At 34.8% G+C, this 27,648-nt stretch overlaps 1 protein-coding gene across 1 annotated transcript; it reads left to right on the top strand.

The window, feature by feature from the left end:
• Window positions 1–5: 5 nt before the first annotated feature.
• Window positions 6–26,428, top strand: MTRF1 (mitochondrial translation release factor 1). Its single transcript, XM_074299196.1, has 10 exons — window positions 6–92; window positions 2,394–2,810; window positions 4,972–5,063; window positions 6,659–6,740; window positions 8,883–8,990; window positions 10,629–10,801; window positions 15,728–15,845; window positions 21,348–21,484; window positions 23,219–23,317; window positions 26,283–26,428. Exons 2-10 carry the CDS (start codon window positions 2,402–2,404, stop codon window positions 26,391–26,393), a joined length of 1,329 nt encoding a protein of 442 aa, XP_074155297.1. The 5' UTR covers window positions 6–92; window positions 2,394–2,401; the 3' UTR covers window positions 26,394–26,428.
• Window positions 26,429–27,648: the final 1,220 nt, after the last annotated feature.

Raw genomic sequence — 27,648 nt, forward strand, 5'->3', positions numbered from 1 at the left:
TTTGTAGTTTATGCTTTGGCAACGGGAATTCTGGGAGTTGTAGTTTAGCTCTCTATTCCCCCTTCCTTTTCAATGGCTGCGCTCTTATAAAGGTAAAGTCTCGGTTATTAGTTGTGTTTCTGCTTTTGTCCTTGTCACTTACTCTGGGGCTCCATCTTTTCCCACTGTTCTCTCTGGGGGTAATGAACTGCCAAAATGACCCTAAATTTCTAACCTAGGAGCCTAGAAACTTGTGGAGATAAAAGAGGGTGCTGGGAGGGCTCCCCAGAAATGGTAAGTGACCCCTTTATGATGTGAGAGAGCTGTTGAGATGGCGAGGATGGCTCTTAATTAAGAAGTCTGGGCACTTGCCACACTCTGGAGCAGCTCGCCTTTTTAATTTCCCTTTTCACGTGTAGATTTCATAAGAAGGGCCCGGAAAGCTTTGCAGAGGTTGCATTTTTATTGCTTCAGCATTTCAGGCTCCAGAAGGAAAGTTAGTTACATCATGAGTGGACCTGATATACTGAGTGATTTCTCCTCCTCTGGGAACTGTGCACCTCTCATCGCTAAAAACAGCTGGATCTTACGCCAGCCTCTTGCAGATGAGGCTCCCCTCCTGCACACGTGAAGAGCTTACGCTTAGCTTGTCAGAAGTGATGCAAAATGGGCTATCAGCACCCAAGCATCTTATTTCTGAGGGCTGGAAGACTTGCTCTTCCTGCTGTAGGACAGCCTTGTATTCTTTAGAATCAGAGGTTCTTTACCTAGCTGGGGGCGAGTATGGGAGACGCCAGAATTTTAAAGTAAAACCACAATTATTTTAATATAATTGGCTTCCTTTGTAAAGCCTGCACATTTTATGCAAAATAATATTCTGAGGAGTAGTCTATAGAATTTCAAAGAAACCCTTAGTTCTAGATTTTAGAATAATTATAGTAGCTTATGTTTCTCATCAGTGAGGTTTAGGGACTTTGAGAAGTCTCTAGGTCTACAGTCTCTCTTGAAAACCTGAAATAACATTTTAAAATATATGGTTCCTTCCTTTTTTTTTTTTTTTTTTTTTTTCTGGCGCAAGCGATTGTCTAAGAGTTCTTAGGACAGAATTCTTTAAATTTACTTGAGGCCACTGTAAAGCAGCCCCAAAATTTCAGCTGTGGTTGAAATTTTCAATTTCCTACTACCTCTTTTCCATTGTTGGTTATAGGCTCCTTCTAATGAAATTTAATTAAAGATAGTGATTAAAGATAGTGGTATTTTGAAAAGAGCTCTGCACTTGAAATCCGATAGCCTGAATTTGATTGAGTCTTGTGCCTTCCCCATCTTTAAAATTGGGAATAATAGTTCAATCTACCCCACAGAGTTATTGTGGTAGTCAATCTATCCGTTTATTAAAAATAATTATGTTGATTGCTTTGTAATATATAGAGTGTTCCATACATATTACCTTTATGTATCATATTATAAATAGGAGCTGATATTCTGTGTTAATCACAGAACCCTACATAGTTGATTTTTGATTAACTTTGTATTTCTAAGTTATATTTTTCCTATGATTCAAATCAATTTGCTTTTGTCCATTAACTCCATCAACATATAAACTTCTGAGTTCCAGATACAATATATTTTTCTTATATTATCCATTTCCATAAAATTTTATTCTTTTTATTATCCTATGAAACCATTGTTATATATAAATTACATATTATAGTAATAAGTGATAGTTACTCTACACAGAAAATCTTCAAACTTCATTATTAACAATTTTTTTTTCACCCACTAGTCTCAAAAGATCTTCTACCAGGACTATTTTCACTAGAATTTTCTTCTCTATTGACTACATTCTACATAAGAACTAGAAACTCTTACAGTGGAAAAAGGATAACAGAAGAGAAATTAAAGAGAAAATCATTACAATAAAGGGGAAAGAATTCTGAACTTGAATTACATTAATTGATTTCAAAGACTTTTTGTATACTGCATGTCAAATATTTTCTAATTGTTCACCCATGCAGTAAGATCCAGTCTTTGGAATTTGGAGGTAATTTTTAAATGGCTGTTTCTAATCTTTTCTGCTCATTAGTTTTTAGTAAGGGTCACTATAGAAAAAGTGTTATTTATAAACCTTATAACCCTAAATAAATAGTCCTCTTCTATCAGTAGCCCTAATCATTTGATTAGATTGATTAACAGAAATGGGCAGGGAGAAAATGAAGTTGCTTTCAATCAATTGATTACTCCCATTTTACTACTTGAAGAAGTGTGGAGGAATTATTTTAGAGGTTGGTAAGTATTAAGGCTTTAGGTGGTAAAGAGACTAGAAGAGATTTTTGAGGTCTATTTTGTTTTATAATTTTCTTGCTAAAGTAACAGAAGCAGATTTTGTTTCAGTGATTGTATTTATAAAATTCCAGGTGCTGAGATGAGTCGTTACCTGAATTATTGGATACTTTCACTTAATTATTACCAGCAATGTCGCTTCTATCATCTTTCTCATCTATGCAGAAGAAACAGGCTTAACCTAAAGCAGTGCATTTTTAGGCCAAATTGGAACCATATATATTATTTTCCATTACATAGAAACTGGTCAAGGCTATATTGTCAGCAAGATACCAGGATACTGTGGAAACATAAAGCACTACAGAAATATGTGGAGGACTTGAGTGGAGAATATCAGAAACTTGATGGATTATTGCATCATATTTCTGTGAGTGAAGGTGATCGAAGGACTATGAGCAAAAGACATGCTGAGTTGGCTCAGTTTACCGCCATCTATAAAGAAATTCAAGAGTCTGAAAAAGCAATTGAAGAATTAGAATCAATGTGTAAAAGTAAGTATACATATATATGCACAAATGTATATATAGATATATGTATGTATATATATATATATATATATATATACACACAAACACAATGCTTATTTTAATATTATTCTTATCACATCATTTCTTCACTCAAAAAAAATGTCAGAAGTCCCTGTTACATATTTTTAAATGATTTTTATTGTCAACTTAACACTTAGCTTTAATGTTTATAAAACATTTTACAAGTCTTACTTTATCCTCTTAACAACTTTGGGAGCTAAGTACTTTGATTCTTATTATTTTACAATTGAGAAAACTAAGGCAATCAATTTAAATGATTTGCTAAGATTTGCCACAGCTAATGTCTGAAGACCCATCTGTAGTTCTATCCACTGTTGCCTTATGTAGTTAAATATAGGACCTTTTGAAAATTATTCTATCCACTGTTGTCTTATATGATTTTAATTTTAAATTAATTTAAAATTTTGGGTTTTTTTATTTGTTTTTTAAAAATTAAAAAAATTATTAATGCCTCAGAGTACCAAAATTATTAAAAGCTTCTAAGGTAAAATAAGTGGATAGAATATAAATTCTGACAGTAAAAGGCATGTATTCTCTGATTAACATATTAATGATATAGTGTGACTTACAGGAGTCCAGAAGACCTGAGTTCAGATATGACCTCAGATATTTACTAATGACATGATCCTGGGCAAGTCACTTGACCTGTTTGCCTTAATCCACTGGAGAAGAAAATGCCAAACCAATTCAGTATCTTTGCCAAGAAAATGTGTGGACAGCATTGACCTGCTATAATCCATAGTCACAAAGACTTGGATATTACTAAACAACAATAACAACAATGCATTGTCTGTCACAGTATAAATATTCTATATTACCTAATGATGATGCTGATGATTACTGTAATAAAATTAACATTTTTCCAAGTTTTATATGCATTGTAACCTGAGACAATCAAACTGTCATATTTACCAAGATTCAGAACTACATAAATGTTGCATACTTTGTGGTCAACCAGTCAGTTCTTATAATTGACTCTGTGATTTAAGCCAAATGAATTCAAAAAAAGCATTTATGAAGAGCATACTACATGTCAATCACTGTGGTAAATCCCAGGGATACAGAGAAAGGGAAAATCAGTCCCTGCTCTTAAGGATTTCACAGTCTAATGGGGGAGACAATATGTAAATAACCATGTAAAAGCAAGCTCTATACAGAATAAACTGGAGATAATTTTGGAAAGGATTAGTATAAAGGAGCAGAGAAAGGCTTCTTGTAAAAAGTGGGATTTTACCTCAGTCCTAAAGGAAGGAAGAGAAGCCAGGAGGTAGAGATGAGAAGGGAAAGCATTACAGGCATAATGGACAGCCATGGAAAATTCATGGAGTCAAGAGAATATTGTATACAAGGAACATTGTGGATTGTTTAAAAATTTTATATCATGACCTATTCAGAGAAATGACAAAACACAGCTGCTGCAAGTTTAAATATTAATAAGGACTGGAACTTGGGAGCCTGATAATAGTTATGTTGGGACAATTTGGCCAAAGTGGTGCTGTACTGGAAGGTGGGAGAAATAGATTTTGTTTAATCCCCATTTTATGATCTTGGGCAAGTCCCCAGAAAAGACCTTCTGATCCAGTCCAAACTCTTCATGTCACATATACATAAGGAGGCTGGGGGCTCTAGAAGGTGAAATTGTTTGCTAATCTTTCATAATTAGCTAATAGCCAAACTAGAATTAGAATTGGTTTGATAGGCTCATAGATTGAGAAATGGAAATTTTCCAAGTCCACACCCTTCATTTATAGATGAAAAAACTGAAACCTAGAATTGATTAGGTCTAGGTAGGAAAGGCAGGGCCACTTGCAACTCTGACCATAAAGTCATGTATTTAAAGTTAGAATCACCTTCATGTTACAGATGAACCGAGATGTCAGTGACCTGCCCAGAATCAGACAACAAATAGGTTTCTAGGGGATTTGAACTGAACCTCCATCCTCCACCCTACCCAGCCTCTCTTCTCAGAGGTCCTTTGATGGCATCCCTAGCATGTTGGTCACTGCTTTCACTGCCCCGTGCTTCCTCCTTGGGTTCCACATCTTTACCATGAAGAAGTTGGACCAAAAACTTGTAACCATCATTTCTGTTTGTTGCTTTTTAGATTTAGACAAACAAGATGAGAAACAGCTCCTTGAACTTGCTTTGGAAGAAAGAGAAGTCATTAATCAGAAGATCAATAGGTTGTGCAGAGAGGTAATCTCTAATCTCATGGACATCACATAGTTCAGTGCTTTTACTGAGAGTTCTTCCACTTTAGAGTTCATTCTGTCTTACAGAGACTACATGATTTTATATCATTATTATAGCTATTCTCATCAGTAATAACAGTAATAACAATTGGTCATATTTGGTACTTGCAGGTTTGCAAAGTGCTTTACAAATGTCTCATTTTATCTTCACAACAGCTCTAGAAGCAGGTACTTTGACTAATACCATGTTATATTTGGGAAAGCTGAAGCAGACAAGGGAGAAGCAACTTGGCCAGTTTCATGTAGTTATTTAGGGTCTGAGGAAGGATTTAAATTTAAATTTCCAACTCCACATGCAGCTCACTCAAGAGGATAATAAAAGCAGGGTGGTTGGGATGGATTTAGTACAGTCTAGTGGACAGAGCAATAGATTTTGAGTTGGAAGGCCTAGACTTGAATCCTGACTAGGTCATTTACTACCTGTATGATCTAAGCTAGAGCACACCTTGGTCCATTTCTTCAACTGTAAATCAGACTATATCAGACCAACTTCAAGGACTGCATTCCCTCACTCCTCCTCGAATTTACCAATAATGGATCTCTTCTTTTTCAAAAGCTTGCTTGGCTAAAAATCCAAAGTAGAAAATATGATCTGCTGCCCACTAGCTGCCAATCTACTTTTATTTCCCATCAAACTAGAAATCCTGGAAATGGGATGAAGCAGAGGTAGCAGAGTTAGTTTATTATTATCACAGACTTAAAAATGAGTATAAAATCAAGACAGTCAAGATTTCTGGCTTTCAATATAGTGTTCTTTACAATGTGGTTTACAATTTAAACTCTATAATCAAGAAAAATAGCTGGAGAATCTCAATTACTCTTGGTAGCTCTTATTAGTTTCATTCGGAAAGGTAACTAGGCAGCTGTGAAATGTTTTCCCTTCCACTCTGGGTTTTGTTTTGTTTTTTTAATTAGGGTTTCACCATTTCTAGTTGTACCTCAGAAATTCTCTTTTTGAGTCTGAGGATAGATTCCAAGAACTCTCTTCAAGCAGAAAGTAAATGTGAGAAAAAGTCAAGGCAGGATATGATGTCCTTGCTCTCATCCAGAGGAAGAGTTAATGAACAGTCATATCACAAAAATCTTTATCTCCTCCAGGAAAGGTTTTTGAAGCTTTTTTTTTCTTTGGGTGAATGAAGCTATTGTTTTGGAAATAATTATAATAAATCCCAACTAAGGGAAATTGAATATAAAACTTTGTCTTTTAAACAGTGTCTAACATTTGAAAAATTTTAAATGATAAAATAGTAGGAAATAGAATCTCTTGAATTCATTGCCAATGAATCGTCAATGTGAAATGACCATTTATTTCATATTGAGTATCATCTTTATTGCAGTCTATTAATCATTTAGAAATAATGAACCTTAGTTACCTTACTAATTAAGTGCTTTGAGATTATTATACAGGATCTCTTAGGTACATTTATTTGAATAATTAATTCAAATTAATTCAAAACATTCACTTTTAATAAGTGAATGAGGGAAAATAGACATATTCATAGTACATAAACATTACAATGTCTTTTCCCCATCTTTTAGCTTTTTCAGTCTCTAGTGCCAAAGGAGAGAGATGACAAGAATGATGTTATTTTAGAAGTAACATCTGGAAGAACAACTGGAGGTCAGTAAAATCATTTCATGAAAAAAATTCAAATTCTCAAATATCAAGTATTTTTCTTTCATTTGTCTTCACTCAGACTCTTAAGATATCTCTTTCAAGGAAGGTAAACTTTTAAAAATGAAATACATGCTTTAAAAGTTAAAAAAAAAAACAAACTAATGGATGCAAATCAAGGCAATATGTATGTGACTTGTGAAAATTGATATGAATTACACTGCACAATTTCTTCCTATGTTTCAGCACTTTAATGTATTTAAAATCAGGTTAAGGCAAACACCAAAGGCACTTCTAAGGAGGGACCAAGAAAAATAATATCATATAGTGGTTTAGTGCCTTGTTTTCAGAGCAGTTTTATAATAAAGGGGCAGCCTGAAAGGTGAGTGGCAAACAAGGAAAGGTAATGCCATCTGCTTTCTCTTGGGTTCTGTTGGATTATGCTTAGGAACTAGAGCTCAGCTGTAACCAACTAGTGATAGTTGATATAGCTGACCTTAAGAACACTGAAGGGGAAGAATGTCTGAAGGATAAAGGCAAAAGTCTACTTAATTATCCTACTGAAATTATTCCCTGGGGAAATACCAAATTGCCCCATCATTTGGGGGAAATTAAGCTGAACAGATATAGAACTCTGCTTAAGTCAAGTGCCTAGGGGGAAAGTCTCTGTGAATTTTATGTATATGGGTGTGTGTGGGTATGGGTGTGAATGTGTACATATATATATATATATATATATATAGAGAGAGAGAGAGAGAGAGAGAGAGAGAGAGAGAGAGAGAGAGAGAGAGAGAGAGAGAGAGAGAGATACACGAAGAGTACTGACTGAATTTTTCTTCAAGCCTATACTTTTTAGCACATTAAGTTTTCCCTCCAGTTTTTTTTTTTTGTTTGTTTATTTGTGTTTTTTTTTTAAGTGCTCCAGATTTTATACACACTAAAACTTAGATTGAATCCTTATTTAAAGAATAGGTTTTAAAAAATGACCTGATTTATGGGACTTTTTTCCAAGGAAGAAAAGGTGAAGTAAAAGGGGGAAGAGGTTGTTCTAGAGGGGAGAACAAAAACAGTTTCCTAATTGACCTCCTACAAGATTCTTAAGTCTTCCCTGTTTTACTTGCTCTAGTGCCTTGCTTTGTTTCACCAGTGATGGTGGCAGAGAAAAAATAAACAAAGTTTTCTATCTTAATCTTACCTAATACTACTTCTTACAGAAGCAAAAGAAACCTTAAGGGCTTCCCTTTCAGATGTTTCCCCATTATTTACCTTTTTTATTTTCTTTTTAAAAAATCTTGTACATATATTGGATTTAACATTTTTAAAACCATGTTTAACATATAATGGATTACTTGCCATCTGGGTGAGGAGGAGGTGAGGGGAAGAGGGGGAAAAATTTGGAAAGCAAGGTTTTGCAAGAGTCAATGTTGAAAAATTATCCATTCATATGCTTTGAAAATGAAAAGCTTTAATAAAGAAAATAAAAAATTTTGTAGTAATTATTTTTTGAGAATATTGCTTTTACGTCCCAATAACTATCACTTTGCCACAGAAGCCAAAAAAACACTGACCCTGTTTGATGTATGTTCCATTCCACACCTATTGTTCATCAAGTCTTTCCTAAGAAAATAAGACAGTGTTCCCCCTTGAAGCACTATTCCTTCAGTGTGTCTGATTCTATTGTTTTTCTCACATAAAATTTCCTTTTTTTTTTTTTTATTAAAGCTTTTTATTTTCAAAACGTAAGCATGAATAATTTTCCAACATTGAGCCTTCCCAAAGCTTGTGTTCCAAATTTTCCCCTCCTCTTCCTCATCCCCCTCCCCTAGGTGGCAAGTAACCCAATATATGTTAAATATGTTAAAATAGATCCCATAAAATTTCTAAAACTTTAACTTGCATTTTTAAAATGTGCTTCAGATACGCTTATTGGCTTGAGTTGGTGATTGAGAACCAGTTTTTTAGCCATGGCAAAGGTCATCTTCAAGACTAGAGAGATTGCAGCCTGCACAAGTGGACCTAGTATTCACACTCCGGGTCCTTTCAGTTACGCCAGGGCCTGTGGACAGCAGGGGAGGAAGCTATAGAAAGGGTTTGGTTTGGTCTTGTTTTTCCTTAGAACTCGAGCCAGCTGACTGTGCTTTCTTTTAGGCGATATCTGCCAACAGTTTACCAGAGAAATATTTGAAATGTACCAGAGCTATTCCTGTTACAAGGGTTGGAACTTTGAGACGCTAAACTACACTGCAGCCGACTACGGTACGCACTGCTGCTCTTTGGTGTCTGCCCCTCCCCTCTCTGATTTTTATCATCATCTCGACTTGAATAATTTTTTAATGAACAGGGGATTTACAGAAATGTTACTGAACAAGGAAAAAACGCGATTCTGGCCTTTGAGGAGTTTATCAGTTGGATAGGAAAGACATTGAATAAGTATGAATTGAATGCCCAGGTGGGTTTGACTAGGCCAGTGCTTCTGGACAGAGGAATGCATGCATGGATAAGGCAGTCCCTCTAGAAACTTAAAATCCAATTAAAATTTAAAAGTGTTGATTAAGTGCTTACCAGGTTCTACTGACAGGCAAACCTCAGAGCCAGGCCCCGGTACAAGTCTTTGTCGGACACCTTCTGACTCTGGGAGTCTGGACAAGTCACTCGCCTCTCAGAGCTCTAGGAATTCTGAGTCTGAGCCCGGCACGTGTGCCTGGCACAATGCCTAGTACACAGTAATCTTAGCAAAGATGCTGACTTGCATTGATGGTGGGAGTTTATTCTTGAAGGAGGGTCCTACATAATGAAATCACAGGGATGATAATAATAATAACAACAGCAATCATTCAATCATTTATATAGTACCCACAAAGTGCCAGGCACTAAGCACTTTGTAAACTTTTTCTTGTTTGATCCTTAGATCTCTAGGAGATACATGTGATTATTTTCCTCTTTTTGCATTTGGGGAAACTGAAGCAAAAAGAGGTCAGATGGCTTGCCCAAGATCCCACAGCTAGTATCTGAGGTTGCACTTGAATTCGGGGCTTTCTGACTCCAAGCTTCGTATTCTGTCCACACGACACAGCCCTATCCTTTGTTTTATTTGTGGAAAACAAGACTAAACATAGAACTACTGTGAATAATCCTAGACATAATTATAAGCTATGTACTGAATTGTATATGTGAAATGATAGCAGCAATACTTTGCTTTCAGACATTTGATAATTGTGTGACCCTTTGTTTGTCTCAGTTTCTTTATTAGTAAAATGGAGATTATATAGTACTTACCTCCAAAGATTGTTGTGAGGATAAAATAGCTAATATTTATTTATAATGTGTTTTGTAAATCTTAACTGTATTTTACCATTTTGATGATGATGGTGGTAGTGATGGTGGTGGTGGTGATGATATTAACAGTGCACAATGAGCTGAAGAAGTCAGCCCTAGCTAAATGCTGTTAATTTTTCTCTTGATCTGGAAATAGGGGGCAGCTAATTGGTGCAGTAGATAGAGCACCAGCCCTGAATTCAGGAGTACCTGAGTTCAAATGTGGCCTCAGGCACTTAGCACTTCCTAGCTGTGTGACCCTGGGCAAGTCACTTAACTAACCCAATTGCCTCAGGAAAAAAAAAAAAAAGATCTAGCTGGAAACAATCAGGAATTGATTGTACTGTAGTTCATTTAAAAGTTTTAATTCTTATTAGATTAATTGACATTATCAAATAGTGTTACTGAGCATCTCTCTTTCATCCAAGAATCCTGTCAACAGAGCAACTCCATTCAGACAAAGCTCTGACTTTTAAGGGTTTATCATATACTAAACTAGACCTTAAATAGGAATTAGCGAGACCTCAAATCAGTGTTCTTTTAGAGGTGAATTTCCTTGGAATTTCTTTGTATTTGAAGGTGGCTTGCACCACGCAGCAGCTCGAGTTTCTGGTGACAGTGTCTATAAGTATTTGAAGTATGAAGGTGGGATTCATCGAGTTCAAAGAATTCCTGAAGTCGGCCTTTCCTCAAGGATGCAGAGAATTCATACTGGAACAATGTCAGTTATTGTTCTTCCTCAGCCAGATGAGGTAACCTCACTAGAAGTCAGTCTAAATAGACATTATGTACAAGATTTTCCTTTTCTGGGAGAATCAGTTGTTTTCATGATCTCAAAAAGTGTTCCATAACCCAAAAGTGAGCCTTCAGCTTTTTCCAGTGTGAAGGCTATTTATTGTCAGTGATCCAGGAAGCATTTGTGAAGGGCTCACTATATGTGAAGCATGGTGCAAAGTTCTCAGGGTGCAAATCAAGGTAAAATTATGATCCTTATCTTCAAGGAGCTCACATTCTAATGGGGGAGACAACCAGCAGACTACTGTAAACTTACAAGTTCTAATCAGTGTAAGGGGAGGTGATCTCAGAGGGAAGACCATAGTGAAGGGAATGGGGAAAGCCCTTTACAAGAAGGTGGGACTTGAGCCCAGTGTGGAAGGAAATCAGGGAAGCTGAAAGACAGAGATAAGGAGGAAGAGAATGTCAGACACAGGAAATACTTTATACTTTCTCAAAAGCTCTATATTAGCCTTTATCATTGTAATTATTTTATAATTTTATTTTTATTATTTTATATTTTTAAATTTTTAATTTTATTATTATTTTACAATATTAGGTGCTGTACAAACCCTAGAAGGCTAGAAAATCAAAGTAGAAATCTAGCAGTGGACTAGTGACATTCACCCAAAAAAGATAAGCCATCAGGTGAAGAAGATATGACCATAGCTACTAATAAAACCATCTGTTGCTGTAGAGGGTTGTGATCTGCTAGGTGAAAAAAATTGCACATCATTGAAATCACAGGGTTATTTTTAAGCATTGATGCAAATTTCAGCCTTTTAGATTGAGCAAATCATTTATTTTTAAAAATTTAATTCACTTTAACTTAATTTTTTTGGAAGTATTTTAGGGTTTGGTTTTTTTGTTTGTTTGTTTGTTTATTTGATTTTTTTTAGAGTCAGCTAATTGGTGCATTGGATACAATGCTAAGCCTGGAGTCAGAAAGACCTGAATTCTGAGTCAGAAATTTATTAGCTGCGTGACTGAGCAAGTCACTTAATCTCTGTCTGCCTCAGTTTTCTCTACTATAAAATGGGGAAAATAATAGCATTTCCTTCCCAGAGTTGTTGTGAGAATCAAATAAGATAACATTTGTAATAGTTTAGCATCTATTAGGCACTTGACAAATGCTTGTTTTGTTGTTCCCGCCCCCTGTTTTGCATTACTATTAATATAAACCAGCTATGTCTCCCTTTGTACTCCTTTGTAATAAGGAACAGTGTATATAATACTCCATACCCATAATCTCTACCTCTCCACTGAGTAAAGTCTGTGTTATCTGTTTTCCATGATCAAGATTAATCACTGCAGGCACTCAGAGTTTGCTAGCTCATCCTCTTAAAGATTACATCAGGAGCTTTCTAGAGTTCCCTAACCTGTTTTTCTTTGGTGGTTATAATCAGGTATAAAAACAATTCCTGTTATTACTTTCTCTAACTTTTCAAGAAGGAAATTATCAGTAAGAATAGTTAAGATTTCATCTCTCCATAAATCTCATCTTTCTTAATGTGAATTTCCTGTTATTCAGTTTAGTTCTATCCTTAGTCTGAAGAATATTTTCTTTATTTAGAAAGCAAATAAAATTAAATTTGTATAATTCTGCTTTTTCTCTCTAGTCCATTATCATTATTCCATCTGCTCTGAACAATGATCTATTCCTTCTGTGACTTTCACAGTTACTTATATGCAAGCATATAATTATAGGTCAGAAACACAGTGACCTAGTCAGTCTAATAAAATGAAGGATACTTGACCAAATAAGTATCACTAAGACTTGGTTGGTTGCAATTTATGACTATAATTTGGCTCTGGAAGGTTTTATATGTGTGTGGATATCAAAAGATATAGATTAGATACAGGAGATTGACTAGCATAGCATATTATGACTATCTCCTTCTTAGAAGACATGTTAGAACTTGAGGGAAAAACATGAAAAGCATTTGGGTGAAGATTAACAGAGGTAGCAACAAAAACATTTGTCACAGGAGTATTCTAGAGACTGGCAGAAGGATAGAGTGAGATGAGAGATGCAGGAAAGATTATAAACAATATTGTGTATTACAATATTGTAGTGTTGGAGCATCAACTGATGTTCTGTCTGCCAAAAAGCAGAGAAACTAATCAATTTGTGACTTAATGATAAATTCATCCTTTAAAAGATAGAAGAAATAATGAGGGGAACGGCTATGCTATTCTCAAACTGGACCAACAGAAAGAAACCTATTGTTGAATTAGGAATTATGAGGGCACATGAGCATCCTCTCACAGAGTTATTGATTCAGGGAGAGGCTGGTCACAATCTCCTGCTCCTGAGATGTTAGCACAGCCAATTCCAAAGAAAGGCTAGTGGAATCCAGTGATACACTATTTTGCAGGGCAAGTTGGCTGAAAAAAAAAAAAAAAAAAAAAAAAACAACAGAAAGCCCTCAAAAATTAAATTCTGAAGGCAAGCAGAAATAATTTCCCTACAGATAAAAAAGAGGAGCTAACAGGTTTTATATAAACTTGTTGACAAATTCAGATTGTGCAAAGATATGTAGAAAATATGGAAGGAAAGGGAAGTTAAAAACTGGGTAGAAAAGTAGCATTAAAGCAGATTGCAACCTATTCATCCACCAAAGCAGTTCTCTGTCCATCTTGTGCCATTCTGGTCCATATCCTCCTATAAATCCACCACCTTGGTCTCCCCAGTATCCTGGGACCCAGCCTCTTATTCTCTTGCCATTGTGTGGATATTAATTAGTTAATCCTGTTGAGACTTCACTGGTTATTCCTTGCTCTTGTTGCATGATTGGCTTACTTTTTTACCCTGGGATCATAGAATCATAGATTTAGAGCTAAAAGGGACCTGAGAGACCATCTAATTCAACTCTTTGATTTGATTTGATTTGATTTGATTTTTTATTTTATTTTATTAAAGCTTTTTATTTACAAAACATATACATGGGTAATTTTTCATCATTGACCCTTGTAAAATCTTCTGTTCCAAATTTCCCCCTCCTTCCCCCCCCTCTCCTACATGGCAGGTAATCCCATACATGTTAAATATGTTAAAATATATGTTAAATCCAATATATGTGTACATATTTATACAGTTATCTTGCTGCATAAGAGAAATCTAATCAAGAAGAAAAAAAAAAAAAAGCTTGAGAAAGAAAACAAAATGCAAGCAAACAACAACAGGAAAGTCAACTCTTTGATTTTATAAAATAACTGAGAACCAGAGAAGTGAAATTACTTACTTGCAGTTAGGAAAGGGCAAAGTCAGAATTTGGACCCAAGTCTTCTAACTGAACCCAGCACTATTTCTACTGTACCACATTATTTACACTGTTTCTGTGTTTTCATTTGTGATGTGTTGCCAACTGTTCAGGATGTTCATTCACCTCTTTATTATCCTTCAAGTTACTCTTTACTTCAATTTTTTGGAAGGAAAGAAAGGAGGGAGAGAAAGAAAAGGAGAGGGAGGAAGAAAAGAAGGCAGAAAGAAGGAAGAAAACAAACATTTATTAAATATCTATTATGAATTTTAGATATAGTATTATCACTAGAAGACTATTGATATAGAAAAATACTTTGATATTTAGGAGTATAATAGTATTCTTCATTATAACTCTTTAAGTGACAGAGAAGCAAAGCTTATGTAATATTAGATTACCTTTGATTTGATAACATTCAAAATTTTTTTTATTTTTCTTATTTATAATATAAATTGCTTTATGAATCATGTTAGGTGAGAAAAACCAGAGAGGGAGAGAGGGAAAAACAAAACAGAAAAAAGAAGTGAACATAGCATGTTGGTTTTTATTCAGTCTCCTTAGTTCTTTTTCTGGGTGTAGATGGCACTATCCAAAATCTATTGGGATTGCTTTGAATCACTGAACCACTGAGAAGAACCAAGTCTTACATAGTTAATCATCATACTTCCTTACTTATTGTATACAATGTACTCCTGGTTCTGCTTGTTTTGTTCAGCATCAGTTCTTACAAATCTTTCCAGGCCTTTCTATAATCAGCTTGTTCATCATTTTTCATAGAACAATAATATTCTACCACCTGCATGTACTACAATTTATTTATCCATTCCCCAATTAATGGACATCTACTCAGTTTTCAATTCCTTGCTACTACGAAAAGAGCTGCCACAAACAAACATTTTTGCACATATGGGTCCTTTTCCCTCCTTTATGATTTCCTTTGGGATACAGACCCAGTACTGTCACTTCTGGGTCAAAAGGGATGCACAGTTTTATAGCCCCTTGGGTATAGTTCCAAATTGCTCTTCAGAATGGTTGGATCAGTTCACAACTCCACCAACAATCTATATGTCCCAGTTAACATTTATTATCTTTTCTTGTTATCTTAACCAATCTGGTATCTCAAAATTGCTTTGATTTGTATTTCTCTAGTCAATAAGGATTCGGATTATTTTAAATGAGACTTTTATCAGAAACACTGTAAAAAATTTTCCCCAGCTTTGTACTTCCCTTTTAATCTAGTTTCTGTTGGTTGATAACATTCAAAACTAATATCACTAAATGGCAAGAAATTAGAATGCAATGCTTATGGTTAAAAAAAAAAAAATTGTGGATTTTTTTTCTTATTAGTCTCAAGTAGTGGTAATAAATTACTTTATTGCAAAACACCATTTTACTGAAAAAGTTTTAGTAAAAAATTATTATTATTGGGCAGCTAAGTGGTGCAGTAGATAGAGCACCAGCCCTGAATTCAGGAGGACCTGAGTTCAAATCTGGTCTCAGACACTTAACACTTCCTGGTTGTGTGACCCTGGGCAAGTCACTTAACCCAATTGCCTCAGGGAAAAGAAAAAATATTACTATTATTATTATTACATAGAAAATCTCACTAAGGGTAGCGCTTATAAATGCCTTTCATTTTAGGTAGACATTAAAGTGGAACCCAAGGATTTGCGTATAGATACATTTCGGGCCAAAGGAGCAGGAGGGCAGCATGTTAATACAACAGACAGTGCAGTACGAATTGTTCATATTCCCACGGGTAAGTATGTCTTTGCTCTTTTGGATGTTATACTTTTTTTTCAGTTAGAATCCAGTGAATTCCCAAGGTAGCTAGGCTTCTTAAAGTTCTCGCCTATTAATTGAATTCACCAAGGGTGATGAAGGCATGGTACCTGATACTATCTAGGAGGAGGAAGTACCTTTACCAAAGATACAGACAGGGTGGATGCCTGATCGACCTGCAAAGGCCCTTTAAATCTTAAAGGATTGGCCAGACAACATGGGGATAAAAAGGTTGGTCTAAGTTGGGCTTAAAAGACACCTGAGTCTTTCTGGTAGTTATTGGAGTATGTCTTGCCATGGCTGCTTGACTTAGCTCCAAATACCTCTTCTATACTGTTCCTCTGATCCAGCCCTAAACTTTAGACTTCCTGGAAATTCCTAAGCCTCCTTAACAAGGATTAGTTCGGGGTTCTTAGCCTTTTTGTATCATAGATGGATTTCTTTAGTACTCTGGTGAAGCCAGTGATCCCCTTCTCAGAATATTTTAATGCATACAGTAAAATAAGTTGATCAAAAATCAGTAAAAATAAAATGAAATAAAATAAAGTAAAAATATATATTTTTTAAACCAAGTTCAAAGATTTCCCTTAAATCTCTCAAAAAACCCACTATTTAAACTAATCGAAGGTTAAAAACCCCAGGATTAGTGTTATCTTATCTGTTCCCTAACCATGGACTTAGACCTGTTCCAAACTTGAACAACCGCCAACCTTAGGCAAGGAAGACAGAAGTTCTATGATGGATTCACCATCAACACAATCTTATTTTAGTCTGAATTTGGTCTTGGCACAGACTATATGTTTATTCTTCGTAAACTTCAGTCTTCCAACAGCTGGACCTTTCCACACTTCCTGCCTGACTTCTCTGACATAGACTCTGTGTCTGTTTGAACCCCAATAATTGTTGGCTCCTGGAGCCTCAGCCAACCACATGCCCGGTTCTTGCTTAGATACATGCCCCTGATCATGGAGTATTTTTAGATCCTGGCTAGCATCACTCACATTCCAGTTTTCCTTTCCCTGATGAACTGATGTCTTGCTGTTACATCTCCTTTTAGACTTAAGCCTTTGTGATCCACCCTGGAAATAACAGTTCCCTAGCTATGATCTCACATTTAAATCCCTGGCTTTTACCCAAACCTGTAAGGTGGCCTGAACTCTGTTCCTAACTTTCCTGATTTGTTTCCTAATTCTGGAAGTTCCCAGACTTTGCAAACAATTCCAATGAATATTTATGATATTATATATGATATGTATATGTATTATGATTTTAATTTTAGGTATTAGAGAATATAGGCCTGGGAGAGTTCCCAGAGATCATTTTGTCTGACACTTTTATTTTTTAGAAGAAAAAGTAGAGACCCAAAGACTTTAAAAGACTTCCAAGTCAATAATTGTCTAAGAGAAACTAATTCCCATTTTCCAAATTCATTCTTTACATCCACCCATCCACCCCTGTTTTAAAACTTATTTACTTTCTCTAAAAAGGAAAAATTCTTCCTTTTAGGGAAGTTATGGCAGTATTTCAATGTCTGCTAACTTACATGTTGAGGCTCTTGGCCAAATGTCTATACTGAAGTACTATAGTGATTATCATGAAATGGAAGATTACCTTTTTATGCACTTTTCAGGTTCTAGGGTGGGGGAAATATAAACTATAAATTCTCCCTCCCAGGAATGAAACAGTAGAACTCCAGCTTCTGGAATGAGCCTTGTATGTAAAGCTAAAAGAGCTGGGTTCAAATCTCTACTCTGCTATAACTACCTATAAGATGATGCACAAGTCATTTTCCTTCTCTATCCCTAACCCCTCTTCCCCCCATCTTTCTTCATCCGTAAAATGTGATTCTTCACAGCCCCAATTCCTTATAGACTCAGGTACTATTGGATGTCCTGTGCCTAACAATTCTCTATCCATCTGACTCTTTTTCCCTAAGTATACTACAGGGGTAGGCTAAAATGTTTGTTTAGGCTTAAGCAAGTTGAAGAAATTAATTAAAAATTGTTTTGAGGGCAGTTAAGTGATGCAATGGATAAAGCATCAGTCCTGGTCAGGAGTACTTACTAGCTATGTGACAAGTCTGATTGACCGACTCAAAAAACTAAAATAAAATGCAAACCCTTTTTAAAAAGAGAGTAAGCTTTCCTATTTATAATTCATATATATATATATAGTGCCCTGTCTTAATATTTTATTTTATTTTTTTAATTTTCAAAACATGCACATATAATTTTTCAACATTGATCCTTGCACAGCCTTGGGTTTCAAATTTTCCCCTCCTTTCCCCTTACTCTCTCCCCTAAATGGCAAGTAATCCAATGTATATTATACATGTTAAAATATAGGTTAAATCCAATATATGTATTGTTTTAATATTTTAGATAATTAAGAATTAATTATTTCTAAGTTCCTTTCATACCATTAAAATGTAAAATTTGAAGAAGATCCATTTGGTCTGAAAATTCTCTCTCTTATTTATTGTAAGATTTTCTTTTTAAATTGCTAACTAAATACTTGTCACCACTTTTCTGGGCAGTGAACAAAAAAGGCTAACAAAAGTATTCTCCTTTTTTAGATTCCTTACTGACCCCAAATCTTCAAATGTCCATAGTTCTCACTATGGACTGTAATTTTTTTCTTTCCAAAGTCATCTGCTCCTGATTATAGTATTTGGGATGAACTTTCCCTCTCAAAGATGACATTTATTTCATTTAAATAGATATTCTAGATGACATTTTTGAATTGTAAAGTATATTTAGGTGGCTTCTGAGATCTTCCTCTCTTTCTTTGGAAATAACTGAGTTTTGATCATTTTGTACTTGAATGAAAAGAAATGGATATGTCTGGAGTTTTAGCTGATTCACAAGTAAGAAGCATCAAGGGTCAAGTAATAAGAAATGGCACCTGAAGTCAAGAAAAGTTCATCATTCTTAAATTTTCAAAAAGAAATGTTAAAGGGAATGTGCAAATGCAGATGTTTTTTCTTTTTATTTATTAAAGCTTTTGTTTTCAAAACATATTCACAGATAATTTTTCAACACTGATCCTTGCAAATTCTTGTGTTTCAGATTTCCCCCTCCTTTCTCCCACCTCCTCTCTTTAGATAGTAAGCAATCCAATATATGTTATACATGTTAAAATGTTAAATTCAATATGTGTAAACATATTTATACAATCCTCTTGCTGCCCAAGAGTTTCAATTAGCCACATGCCTGTGGCAGCCAAGACTGATTATGTCTGTAATCCAATACTATGACCATATGATAAGAAGAATCTAGGGCAGGGGTTCTTAACTTTTTTGTATGTACCAGACCCCTTTGGCAGCTTGGTAAAGCTTATGGATGTCTTCTCAAAATGTTTGTTTTTAAATTTGTAATTGAAGGCAATTTTAATTTTCTGCTGGAGTTTAATGAAAATAAAAATGTAATTTTTTTCATATTAATGAACCTCCTGGAATTTATCCATTGGGAGGATTACTGGACCTCAAGCTAAGAACCTCTGATATAGGTGCTAATTCGGAAAATAAGGGAAAAGCCTTAGTTCTCCAGTAAGACTAGTGCTGGCCACAAGCAACAAATTATCAAGAAACTTAGAAAAAGGAAACTAAATCATGCAAAAAATGGAATGTCCTGTGTCCAGAAAAATTTCCAGCAACAAGATCACTGCCAGGTCAGTGCCAAGAAGCGATAAAAAGGGTAGTAGGAGGAGAAGAAACATGACACAACTTGAAGACAAGAAGGAAAAAGATGACCATATCTGGGGTCAGACACTGGGATCTGGGTTGATGAAGATCCATTCTAACATACACTGCCCAAATTGTCTGTGACTTAGAACTTAGATTAGCTTGAGATCAGAACTTTATGTGCTGTATGGGAATGCCCGCCATCTAGGGAAGGGGGTGGAGGGAAGGAGAGGAAAATTCGGAACAGAAGGGAGTACAAGGGATAATGTTGTAAAAAATTACCTAGCCATATGTACTGTCAAAAAATGTTATAATTATAAAATTAATAGTAAAAAAAAAAAAAAAGAAAGAAAAAAAACTTTATGTGCTAGGGCTTTTTTCCCTATTTTTTCCCCTTATTTTCCTCCTTTAGTTACAATTTTTTTTAACTTCTGCTATTTAGATATGAACTTTTAAAAAGATGTTTTTCTGTTTTTAAAGTAATTTTTTATTATATTTTGTTTTTAATGTCAATTTCTCCCTGTATCCATCTCCCTCCCTCCCCACCAAGAATTATTCTATATAAGACAGTATATTATTTTTAAAGAATATAAAAGAAGAGGGGGGAAATCAACATATAAAATCTTTGGTGTGTAATTACTGTTTTGGGGATATTTAAATGGTCATGGGGAACAGAGAACATGCCTGAAATAAAATGAATACATTAAAAAATAATCTGAAAATATATTCAGTGTTCCACAGCTGGGGATCTCTCATCCCTTCAGGGAAGGGAGAAGGAATTTTCTAAAATCTCTACTTTGGAGCCATACTTATCCTTTGTAATTTTGCAGTATTCACTTTGTTCTGTGGGTGGTTCTTTCCATGTACATTTTGAAGTTGTGTATATTGTTTTCTTGTCTCTTCACTTCATAGTTTATGGACATCTGTCTAGACATCCTAATCATCATATTCCCCTACATTCATGTACCCCATTTCAGTTAGCCATTCCCCAGCTCATGAGCATCTAGTTTACTTTCAGTTCTTTGCTAGATGTTTTTTCTTGTATTAATAATTGTATTTAAGATGAAAGGGTCCCCGGGTACTCAAGTCAATTTGGGGAAACATATGAGGTATGAAAATGTAGATATAAGTGTTTTCCCAGTTCCTGCATGGGGATTCTATAACATGACATATGTTTGTCTCTTTCTGTTTCCACTGGGCCTGTGTGCATATTGTCCAGCCAAAAGTCTTTTTTTCCCACCCCTTTATTATCTTAGAGATGTTGTGATTGGCCCCAGAAGACAGAACTAAGAGAAATGGATAGAAGCTGCCAAAGAGCAGACTTCAGTTATATAGAAGGAAATACTTCCTAACAATTGGTGCTATCTGTAAGTGGGATGGGCTCTCGGAGGAGGTAATAGGTTCCCTGCCACTGGAAATCTTTTGATTGAAGATGAACTCTCATTTGTGAGGATAGGATTTAGAACTGAAAAGTTCCTAAGAGATCCTATAATCTAATCAACTCTGTTTATAGACAAGGAATTCTAAAAAAATAAAAATAAATAAATAAAAAGAAGTAGTTAATATGGAAGTGTATTCTACAACTAATTAAATACAATTAAATGTAAAAAAAAAGGAATTGTAGGTCTTGTCCCAGAATTGCTCAGGAAGTATGTAATTGGAAAGGAGGCCCTTTAACTTGAAATAAGTGTACTTTCGATTCCGGTTTTCCAGTCTAAAGCACCAAGCAAATTATTATGACATGTAATACAGCATGCTTAATATGCATGTGACCATTGTTCACTTCTGATTTTTCAGGATTAGTTGTCGAATGCCAGCAAGAAAGATCACAGATCCAAAATAAAGATACAGCTTTGCGTGTCTTAAGAGCTAAACTCTACCAGCAGACTGTTGACAGAGAACAAAGCAAAAGACAGAGTGTTCGAAAACTCCAGGTAAGATATAGGTAATGAACTTCTTCCTACTGCATAAAAATTTAAAACATTTAAGTGTTTATCCTGTATAATATTTTTCCCATATTGAATGTCAATGTCATGCTCTGATAATAAGAAATTTGTAAATAGTATAATAACTATATGCTATATTATATAAATATTGTTATAAATCATATATTATAATCATTATAGCTAACCTTTCTATTTGGGCAGCTAAGTGATTCAGTGAATAGAATCAGGCCTAACGTCAAGAGAACCCAAATTCAGACCTCAGACACTTACCAGCTGCATGACACTGGGAAAGTCACTTAACTCTGTTTGCCTCAGTTTCCTCATCTGTAAAATGAACTACAGAAGGGAAAACCACTTCAGGAATGTCTTTGCCAAGAAAACCCCAAATAGTGTCACACTAACATATTGATCTTGACTGAAATGACTGAAAAGAACAAAGCCCTCCTAAGAATTGCTCAGGATTGAAAAGTCTGCTTTCATCCAAAGGAGATAAAATGTGCTTCTTTGTTAAGCACTTTTTATCCAGACCATGTTGCCTTTCTCTGACCTGAGTTATTCCTTAGCTGTCCAGAACTGTTCCTGTATTTCTATTAGTTTATTAGGCAGATCTGCAATCTGATGATGGCTTTTGTCATAGGAGCAGAAGCAAGCTGGCTACTTTTTCAAACTGATTTTTCCCTCATGTTTTTTTTTTTTTTTTTAAAGCTTTTTATTTTCTTTTTTTTTTTTTTTCATGGAAATATGTAATATATTTCAGAAAATAAACAACCAATATGCAAATTATTTAGATATTTTTCTATTCTAACCAATGAATTACTAAATAGAAACTAGGATAAGAACTACAAGAAAAGATGACAGCATTAAAACTTAAGAAATACAGATATGTTAAATCTAATTTTTGACAATTTGCTTTCCAGTATTCCCAGTAAAAGCTTTTTATTTTCAAAACCTACACATAATTTTCAACATTCACCCTTGCAAAACCTTGTGTTCCAAATTTTTTTCTCCTTTTTCCCTTAACCCATTCCCCTAGATGACAAGTAACTGATGTTAAATATGTGCGATTCTTCTACACATATTAATGAAGTTTTTATTGCCAGAGAATAATTTTTTACTGACAAGATTTTTCAGAGATGTAAAGGGATTGATGATTAGCAGAGGGGAGTGCCCCTGCTGATGAAATCATAGGTTATATAAATTATTTAAACAGAAGTTTCTGCACAAATAATTTTAATTCTTTTTAAAAAGAAGTTACTAACCATTCCTTGTTTTTGTTGTATAGAGGAAAAAAGGTCAAGTTTGTAGAGATAGTTTTAATTTGATATGTGTGACCTTGTTAATGACTTATACTTATTAAGCCAAAGTTTCCTCATGTAAAATTAATGGGTTGAATTAAGTGATTACAGGGGCAGCTAGGTGTTGCAGTGGATAGAGCACCAGCCCTGAATTCAGGAGGACCAGAGTTTAAATATGATCTCTGACACTTAACACTTCCTAGCTGTGTGACCCTGGGCAAATCACTTAACCCAGCCTTGGGGGGGGAGGGGGGGGAAGGAAGAAGAATTAAGTGATTTCTAAGGTCCATTCAAGATTTAAAATTTGGTATTTCAATGTACATTTTTGAGAGCAATTTAAGTGCTTTGGAAAAGAAAATCAATTATAAGGATTAGACAAGTTGTAGCATGTGAATTAAGACATTGATTAGTGCTTGTTATAACACAGGTGGGAACAAGAGCCCAGTCAGAAAGAATTCGGACATATAACTTCACCCAGGACAGAGTCACTGACCATAGAATCTCTTACGAAGCTCGAGATATTAAGGTATTTCCTCTGAATTTGCTTTATTTACTCACTTCTGGTTATAAACAAATAATTTCACATGGCTGTATTCTAAATGTTAACAAATTTAGCACTAATATCTGTCTGCCCAGATTACATGTACCTTCAGAATCTAATGCTTATTGTGCAACAAGAAAATGGTATTTACACACATGTATTGTATCTAGGTTATATTATAACACATGTAAAATGTATGGGATTGCCTGTCATTGGTGGGGAGGGAGTAGAGGGAGGGGGGGATAATTTGGAAAAATGAACACAAGGGATAATATTATAAAAAAAATAATAAAAAAAATAAATGTTAACAAATTATCTGATTATAAAAAAGGGAAAAGGTCCCACATATGCAAAATGTTTGTAGCAGCCCTTTTTGTGATGGCAAGAAACTGGAAACTGATTCCCATCAGTTGAGGATGGCTGAATAAGTTACAGTATATGAATGTTATGGAATATTATTGTTTTATAAGAAATGATCAGGAGGAGGATTTCAGAGAGGCCTAGAGAAACTTACATGAACTGATTGATGCTAAATGGAGTGAGTAGAACCAAGAGAATATTGTACACAGTAACAATGATTAATTCCAACAAATGTGGCTCTTTTCTACAATGAGCTGATTCAGACCAGTTCCAATGAAGAGAGCCATCTGCACCCAGAGAGATGACTGTGGGGATTGAGTGTGGATTACAACATAGCATTTTCATTTTTTGTTGTTGTTTGCTCACATTTTGTTTTCTTTCTCATTTTTTCCTTTTTGATCTGATTTTTCTTGTATAGCAAGACAATTGTGGAAATAGAGAATTGGAAAAATTATCTGGAATCAATATGGCAGTTTGTATTTACAATCCCTCAAATTTGTAAATACTTTCAATTAGCTCACAATTAGGACTTTCTTTGAGAGACATGAAGAGTCAAAGTCAAAGCTTACATACTTTTTTTTTTTTTTTTTTATCCTGAGATTGGGTCTCTCACCCAAGTTGGATAAACAGTGGCTACTCATGCGATTTGTTAGGAAGTTTTAACCTACCCCATTTTTCTGCCCTGGACTGATTCACTCTTTCTTAGGCTGCTTGATGGGCCTCTGTTCTTTGTGGGTTCTGGATACCTGATATTAGTGTTGGATACCTGATCCCAAGTGATTCACAGATTCAGCCTCTGACTCACTCAGACTCAGCAGCAGTGGTAATTACAGGTGTGCACCACCAAATCTGGCTCAGTGCCTCATTTTAAAAGTTATCAGCCCTCTTGTTTAAAAAAAAAAAAAAAAACCTGTTTTTTGACTTTATATGTTGATGTGTCTCCAGGCTCTCTTTTACTTCTTTACCAATACTAAACATAACATTGTGTGAATCTTTCCTCGGGGTCTAATAATATGGTGAGAACTCAAGGCTAAAGAGATCTCTAGAAAGCATCACAAATACTCAAAAATTATCATGCAGATAGTTTTGTTGGCTGAATTGACTAGTAAAGACTCCTGTTCAGACCATATTAAAAAGAGGATAGGCTAACAAGGATATAATCTTTCTTTGTTAACAATTTATAACCATCTTTTGTTTTTATAAGTACTTTTTTCATTCCTCTGCTTTTACAAAAAATGATTTGTAATTAATGTATCTTCTGTGACTGCTCAAGATATTTGTGTATGTGTGCATGTGCACACATGTAACATACATATTATGTACATATATACATACGTATGTTGTGTGCCTATTATTTCAAGGTTTCCATTCTGAAAATGATAGGAATATATATATATGTGTGTGTGTGTGTGTGAGAGAGAGAATTGAGACACTCATCTCCATTTCCTTCTGATAGTATAGGTCACTCAAGTGAATAAATTGTAGTTTATTTCTCCGTGTGCTTCCCATGATCATATAGTTGGGCATTAGCCAGTAAGGACATGTAAAATTTTTGCACAAACCTATAATTTATTGAAGGTCATCATTTGAATAGGGAATGCTCTTAGAATCAAAGACTTGGCCTCTGTCTTCCTATTCCTTCTTAAATTCAGCAGAGGTTTATAAAGTATTTTTGAAATCTTCTGATTGAAACAAACTATGCAAATCCAAGCTAACTGCAAATGCAGTTTATAAGGAATTAAGTACCTATTATGTTCAACAGATTGTGGATTCAGAGTGCTGTTGAATCAAATGAAATAATGAAAGTAAAAAAGTATTAGAAACTATTAAGATTTTTTTATTATATGTTTACATATCATCTGAATTTAGATAATAAGATATTGGGCTCTTGGAATATTTTATACACTGGAAAAAAGTTCAAAAGTAAGCATAAAAGTGGGTGTATGGTTGAAGGGAAATTGCAAAATATCTGGGTCTAACCTTGGAATAGTGATACAATGGAAATGAATGCTAAGAAATCTGAGAAAGAAAAGATGTTTTTGGTAGAAGTGAATGTAAGGGTTTAAATTTATTCAGAGGCAAAATCATAGAATGTTTAAAAGTTGGATAGATGCCTAGAGCACATTCATTTTCCAGATAAGAAACCTGAGATCCAGAGAAGTTAAATTACTTGTCCAAAATTAACAGAGGTAATTGGGAGAAGAAAAATCCCAAGTGTTCTGAGCCTTATGACTACTATCTCTCACCTTTGATTCAACAGCAATGATCTTCAACTATGCAAGTCACATTTTATTTTAGCCACTTCCTGGTATATGGCACTATTTGTTGATAAATTAACCAACACCAGAAAAAAACTGATTGATAAACTAGACTGACAATTTATAACTTTTTAAAGACTACTTAAATTTCAGATTTTTAAAAGCACTTTTGAACTAATGTTCCTTCTGTATATGTTTCTTCCTGATTTTATGTGACAAAACATTAAAAAAATAATTATATCACTTGACCCTTCTCTTTAATTTTTTCTAGTTCACTAACTTTTCATAAGTAACTATTTTTCAGAATAATTAATACTTATTTCTTTTGTCAGGAATTTTTATGTGGTGGGAGACCTCTGGATATGCTGATCCAAAGACTGCTAGTGTCAGCAAATGAAGAAGCCCTTGTTGAAATTTTGGAAAATCACTTTAAATCCTCTTAATAAAGGAAATAAAATAAATCTTGTTAGAAAAAAAAACAAAGATAAGGGTTGCTTTGTTCAGTTCAATTATTTGGTTTGCTTTTTTTTTTTTTTTCTCAACTCCTTATGATTCCATTTGAAATTTTCTTAAAGATTTTAGTTAGAATCTAGTTTTGCCATTTCCATTTTTACTTGAAACAAACTAGATTAAGTGACTTAATTTAGTCAGACACCTATTGTCTCAGGCCTCATTTAAACTCAGTTAAGAGTTGTCTCACTGCCGCTAGACCTATATCCACTATATCACTTAGCTGCCCTAGTAGGTTGCTCTAGTGAAGTCCAAGAGAAATATTCAGAGAAATGCTGCTAAAAGACTATTTTATTTCTATGTCATTTTTGTTTTCTTTTTGGATCCAATTACACTTTGAAACCATTTCTTGTATTTGACATTCAAATTATTAAAAAGTTTAATCTAAAACTTTTTTTCCCCCTGAGGCAATTGTGGTTAAGTGACTTGCTCAGGATTACATAGCCAGGAAGTGTTAAGTGTCTGAGGTGGGATTTGAACTGGGTGGATGCTCTATCCATTGTGCCATCTAACTCCCCCTCTAAATCTTTTAAGTAATCATTCTAATACAATTTTACCCATGCTTATTAAGCTACTGCTAAAATATTCAGAGAACAAGACTAGGAAATATAGGAGATATATACTAAATAAAACACAGTACTACTTTTATTTTTCTCCTGCCTCAAAGAAGCTGGTGCCCTTCTCCATATTACAGCCTCTTCCTCTACCCATGTCCTCAACCCTATCTCTCCCCCATCTCTTCTGAAAGCTTGCCCTGTCATGCAACCAAACAATGTAACAAACATTAAAAATTATAAAGATTTTTTTTCTAGTTTTGTACTTTCCTTTTAATCTTGTTCCTGTTGGTTTTGTTTGTGCAAAATTTAATTTAATCAAAATTGTCCATAATGTTCTTTAGGTTTTTTTTGTTTTTTGCTGAGACAATTAGGGTTAAGTGACTTGCCCAGGATCACACAGCTAAGAAGTGTTAAGTATCTGAGGTCAGATTTGAACTCGGGTCCTCCTGACTTCAGGGCTAGTGCTCTATCCACTTCACCAGCTGCCCCTCTAGTTCTTCTTTAGTCATAAATTCCTCCCTTCTCCAAAGATCTTAAAAGTAAATTATCCCTTATTCTCCTAATTTGTTTATGTTATCATTCTTTATGCCCAAAGGTTTCATTTCTAAAATACTTATAAGGAACTGTGCCA

This window comes from Sminthopsis crassicaudata, chromosome 3, assembly GCF_048593235.1.
Source record: "Sminthopsis crassicaudata isolate SCR6 chromosome 3, ASM4859323v1, whole genome shotgun sequence".
Lineage (NCBI taxonomy): Eukaryota > Metazoa > Chordata > Mammalia > Dasyuromorphia > Dasyuridae > Sminthopsis > Sminthopsis crassicaudata.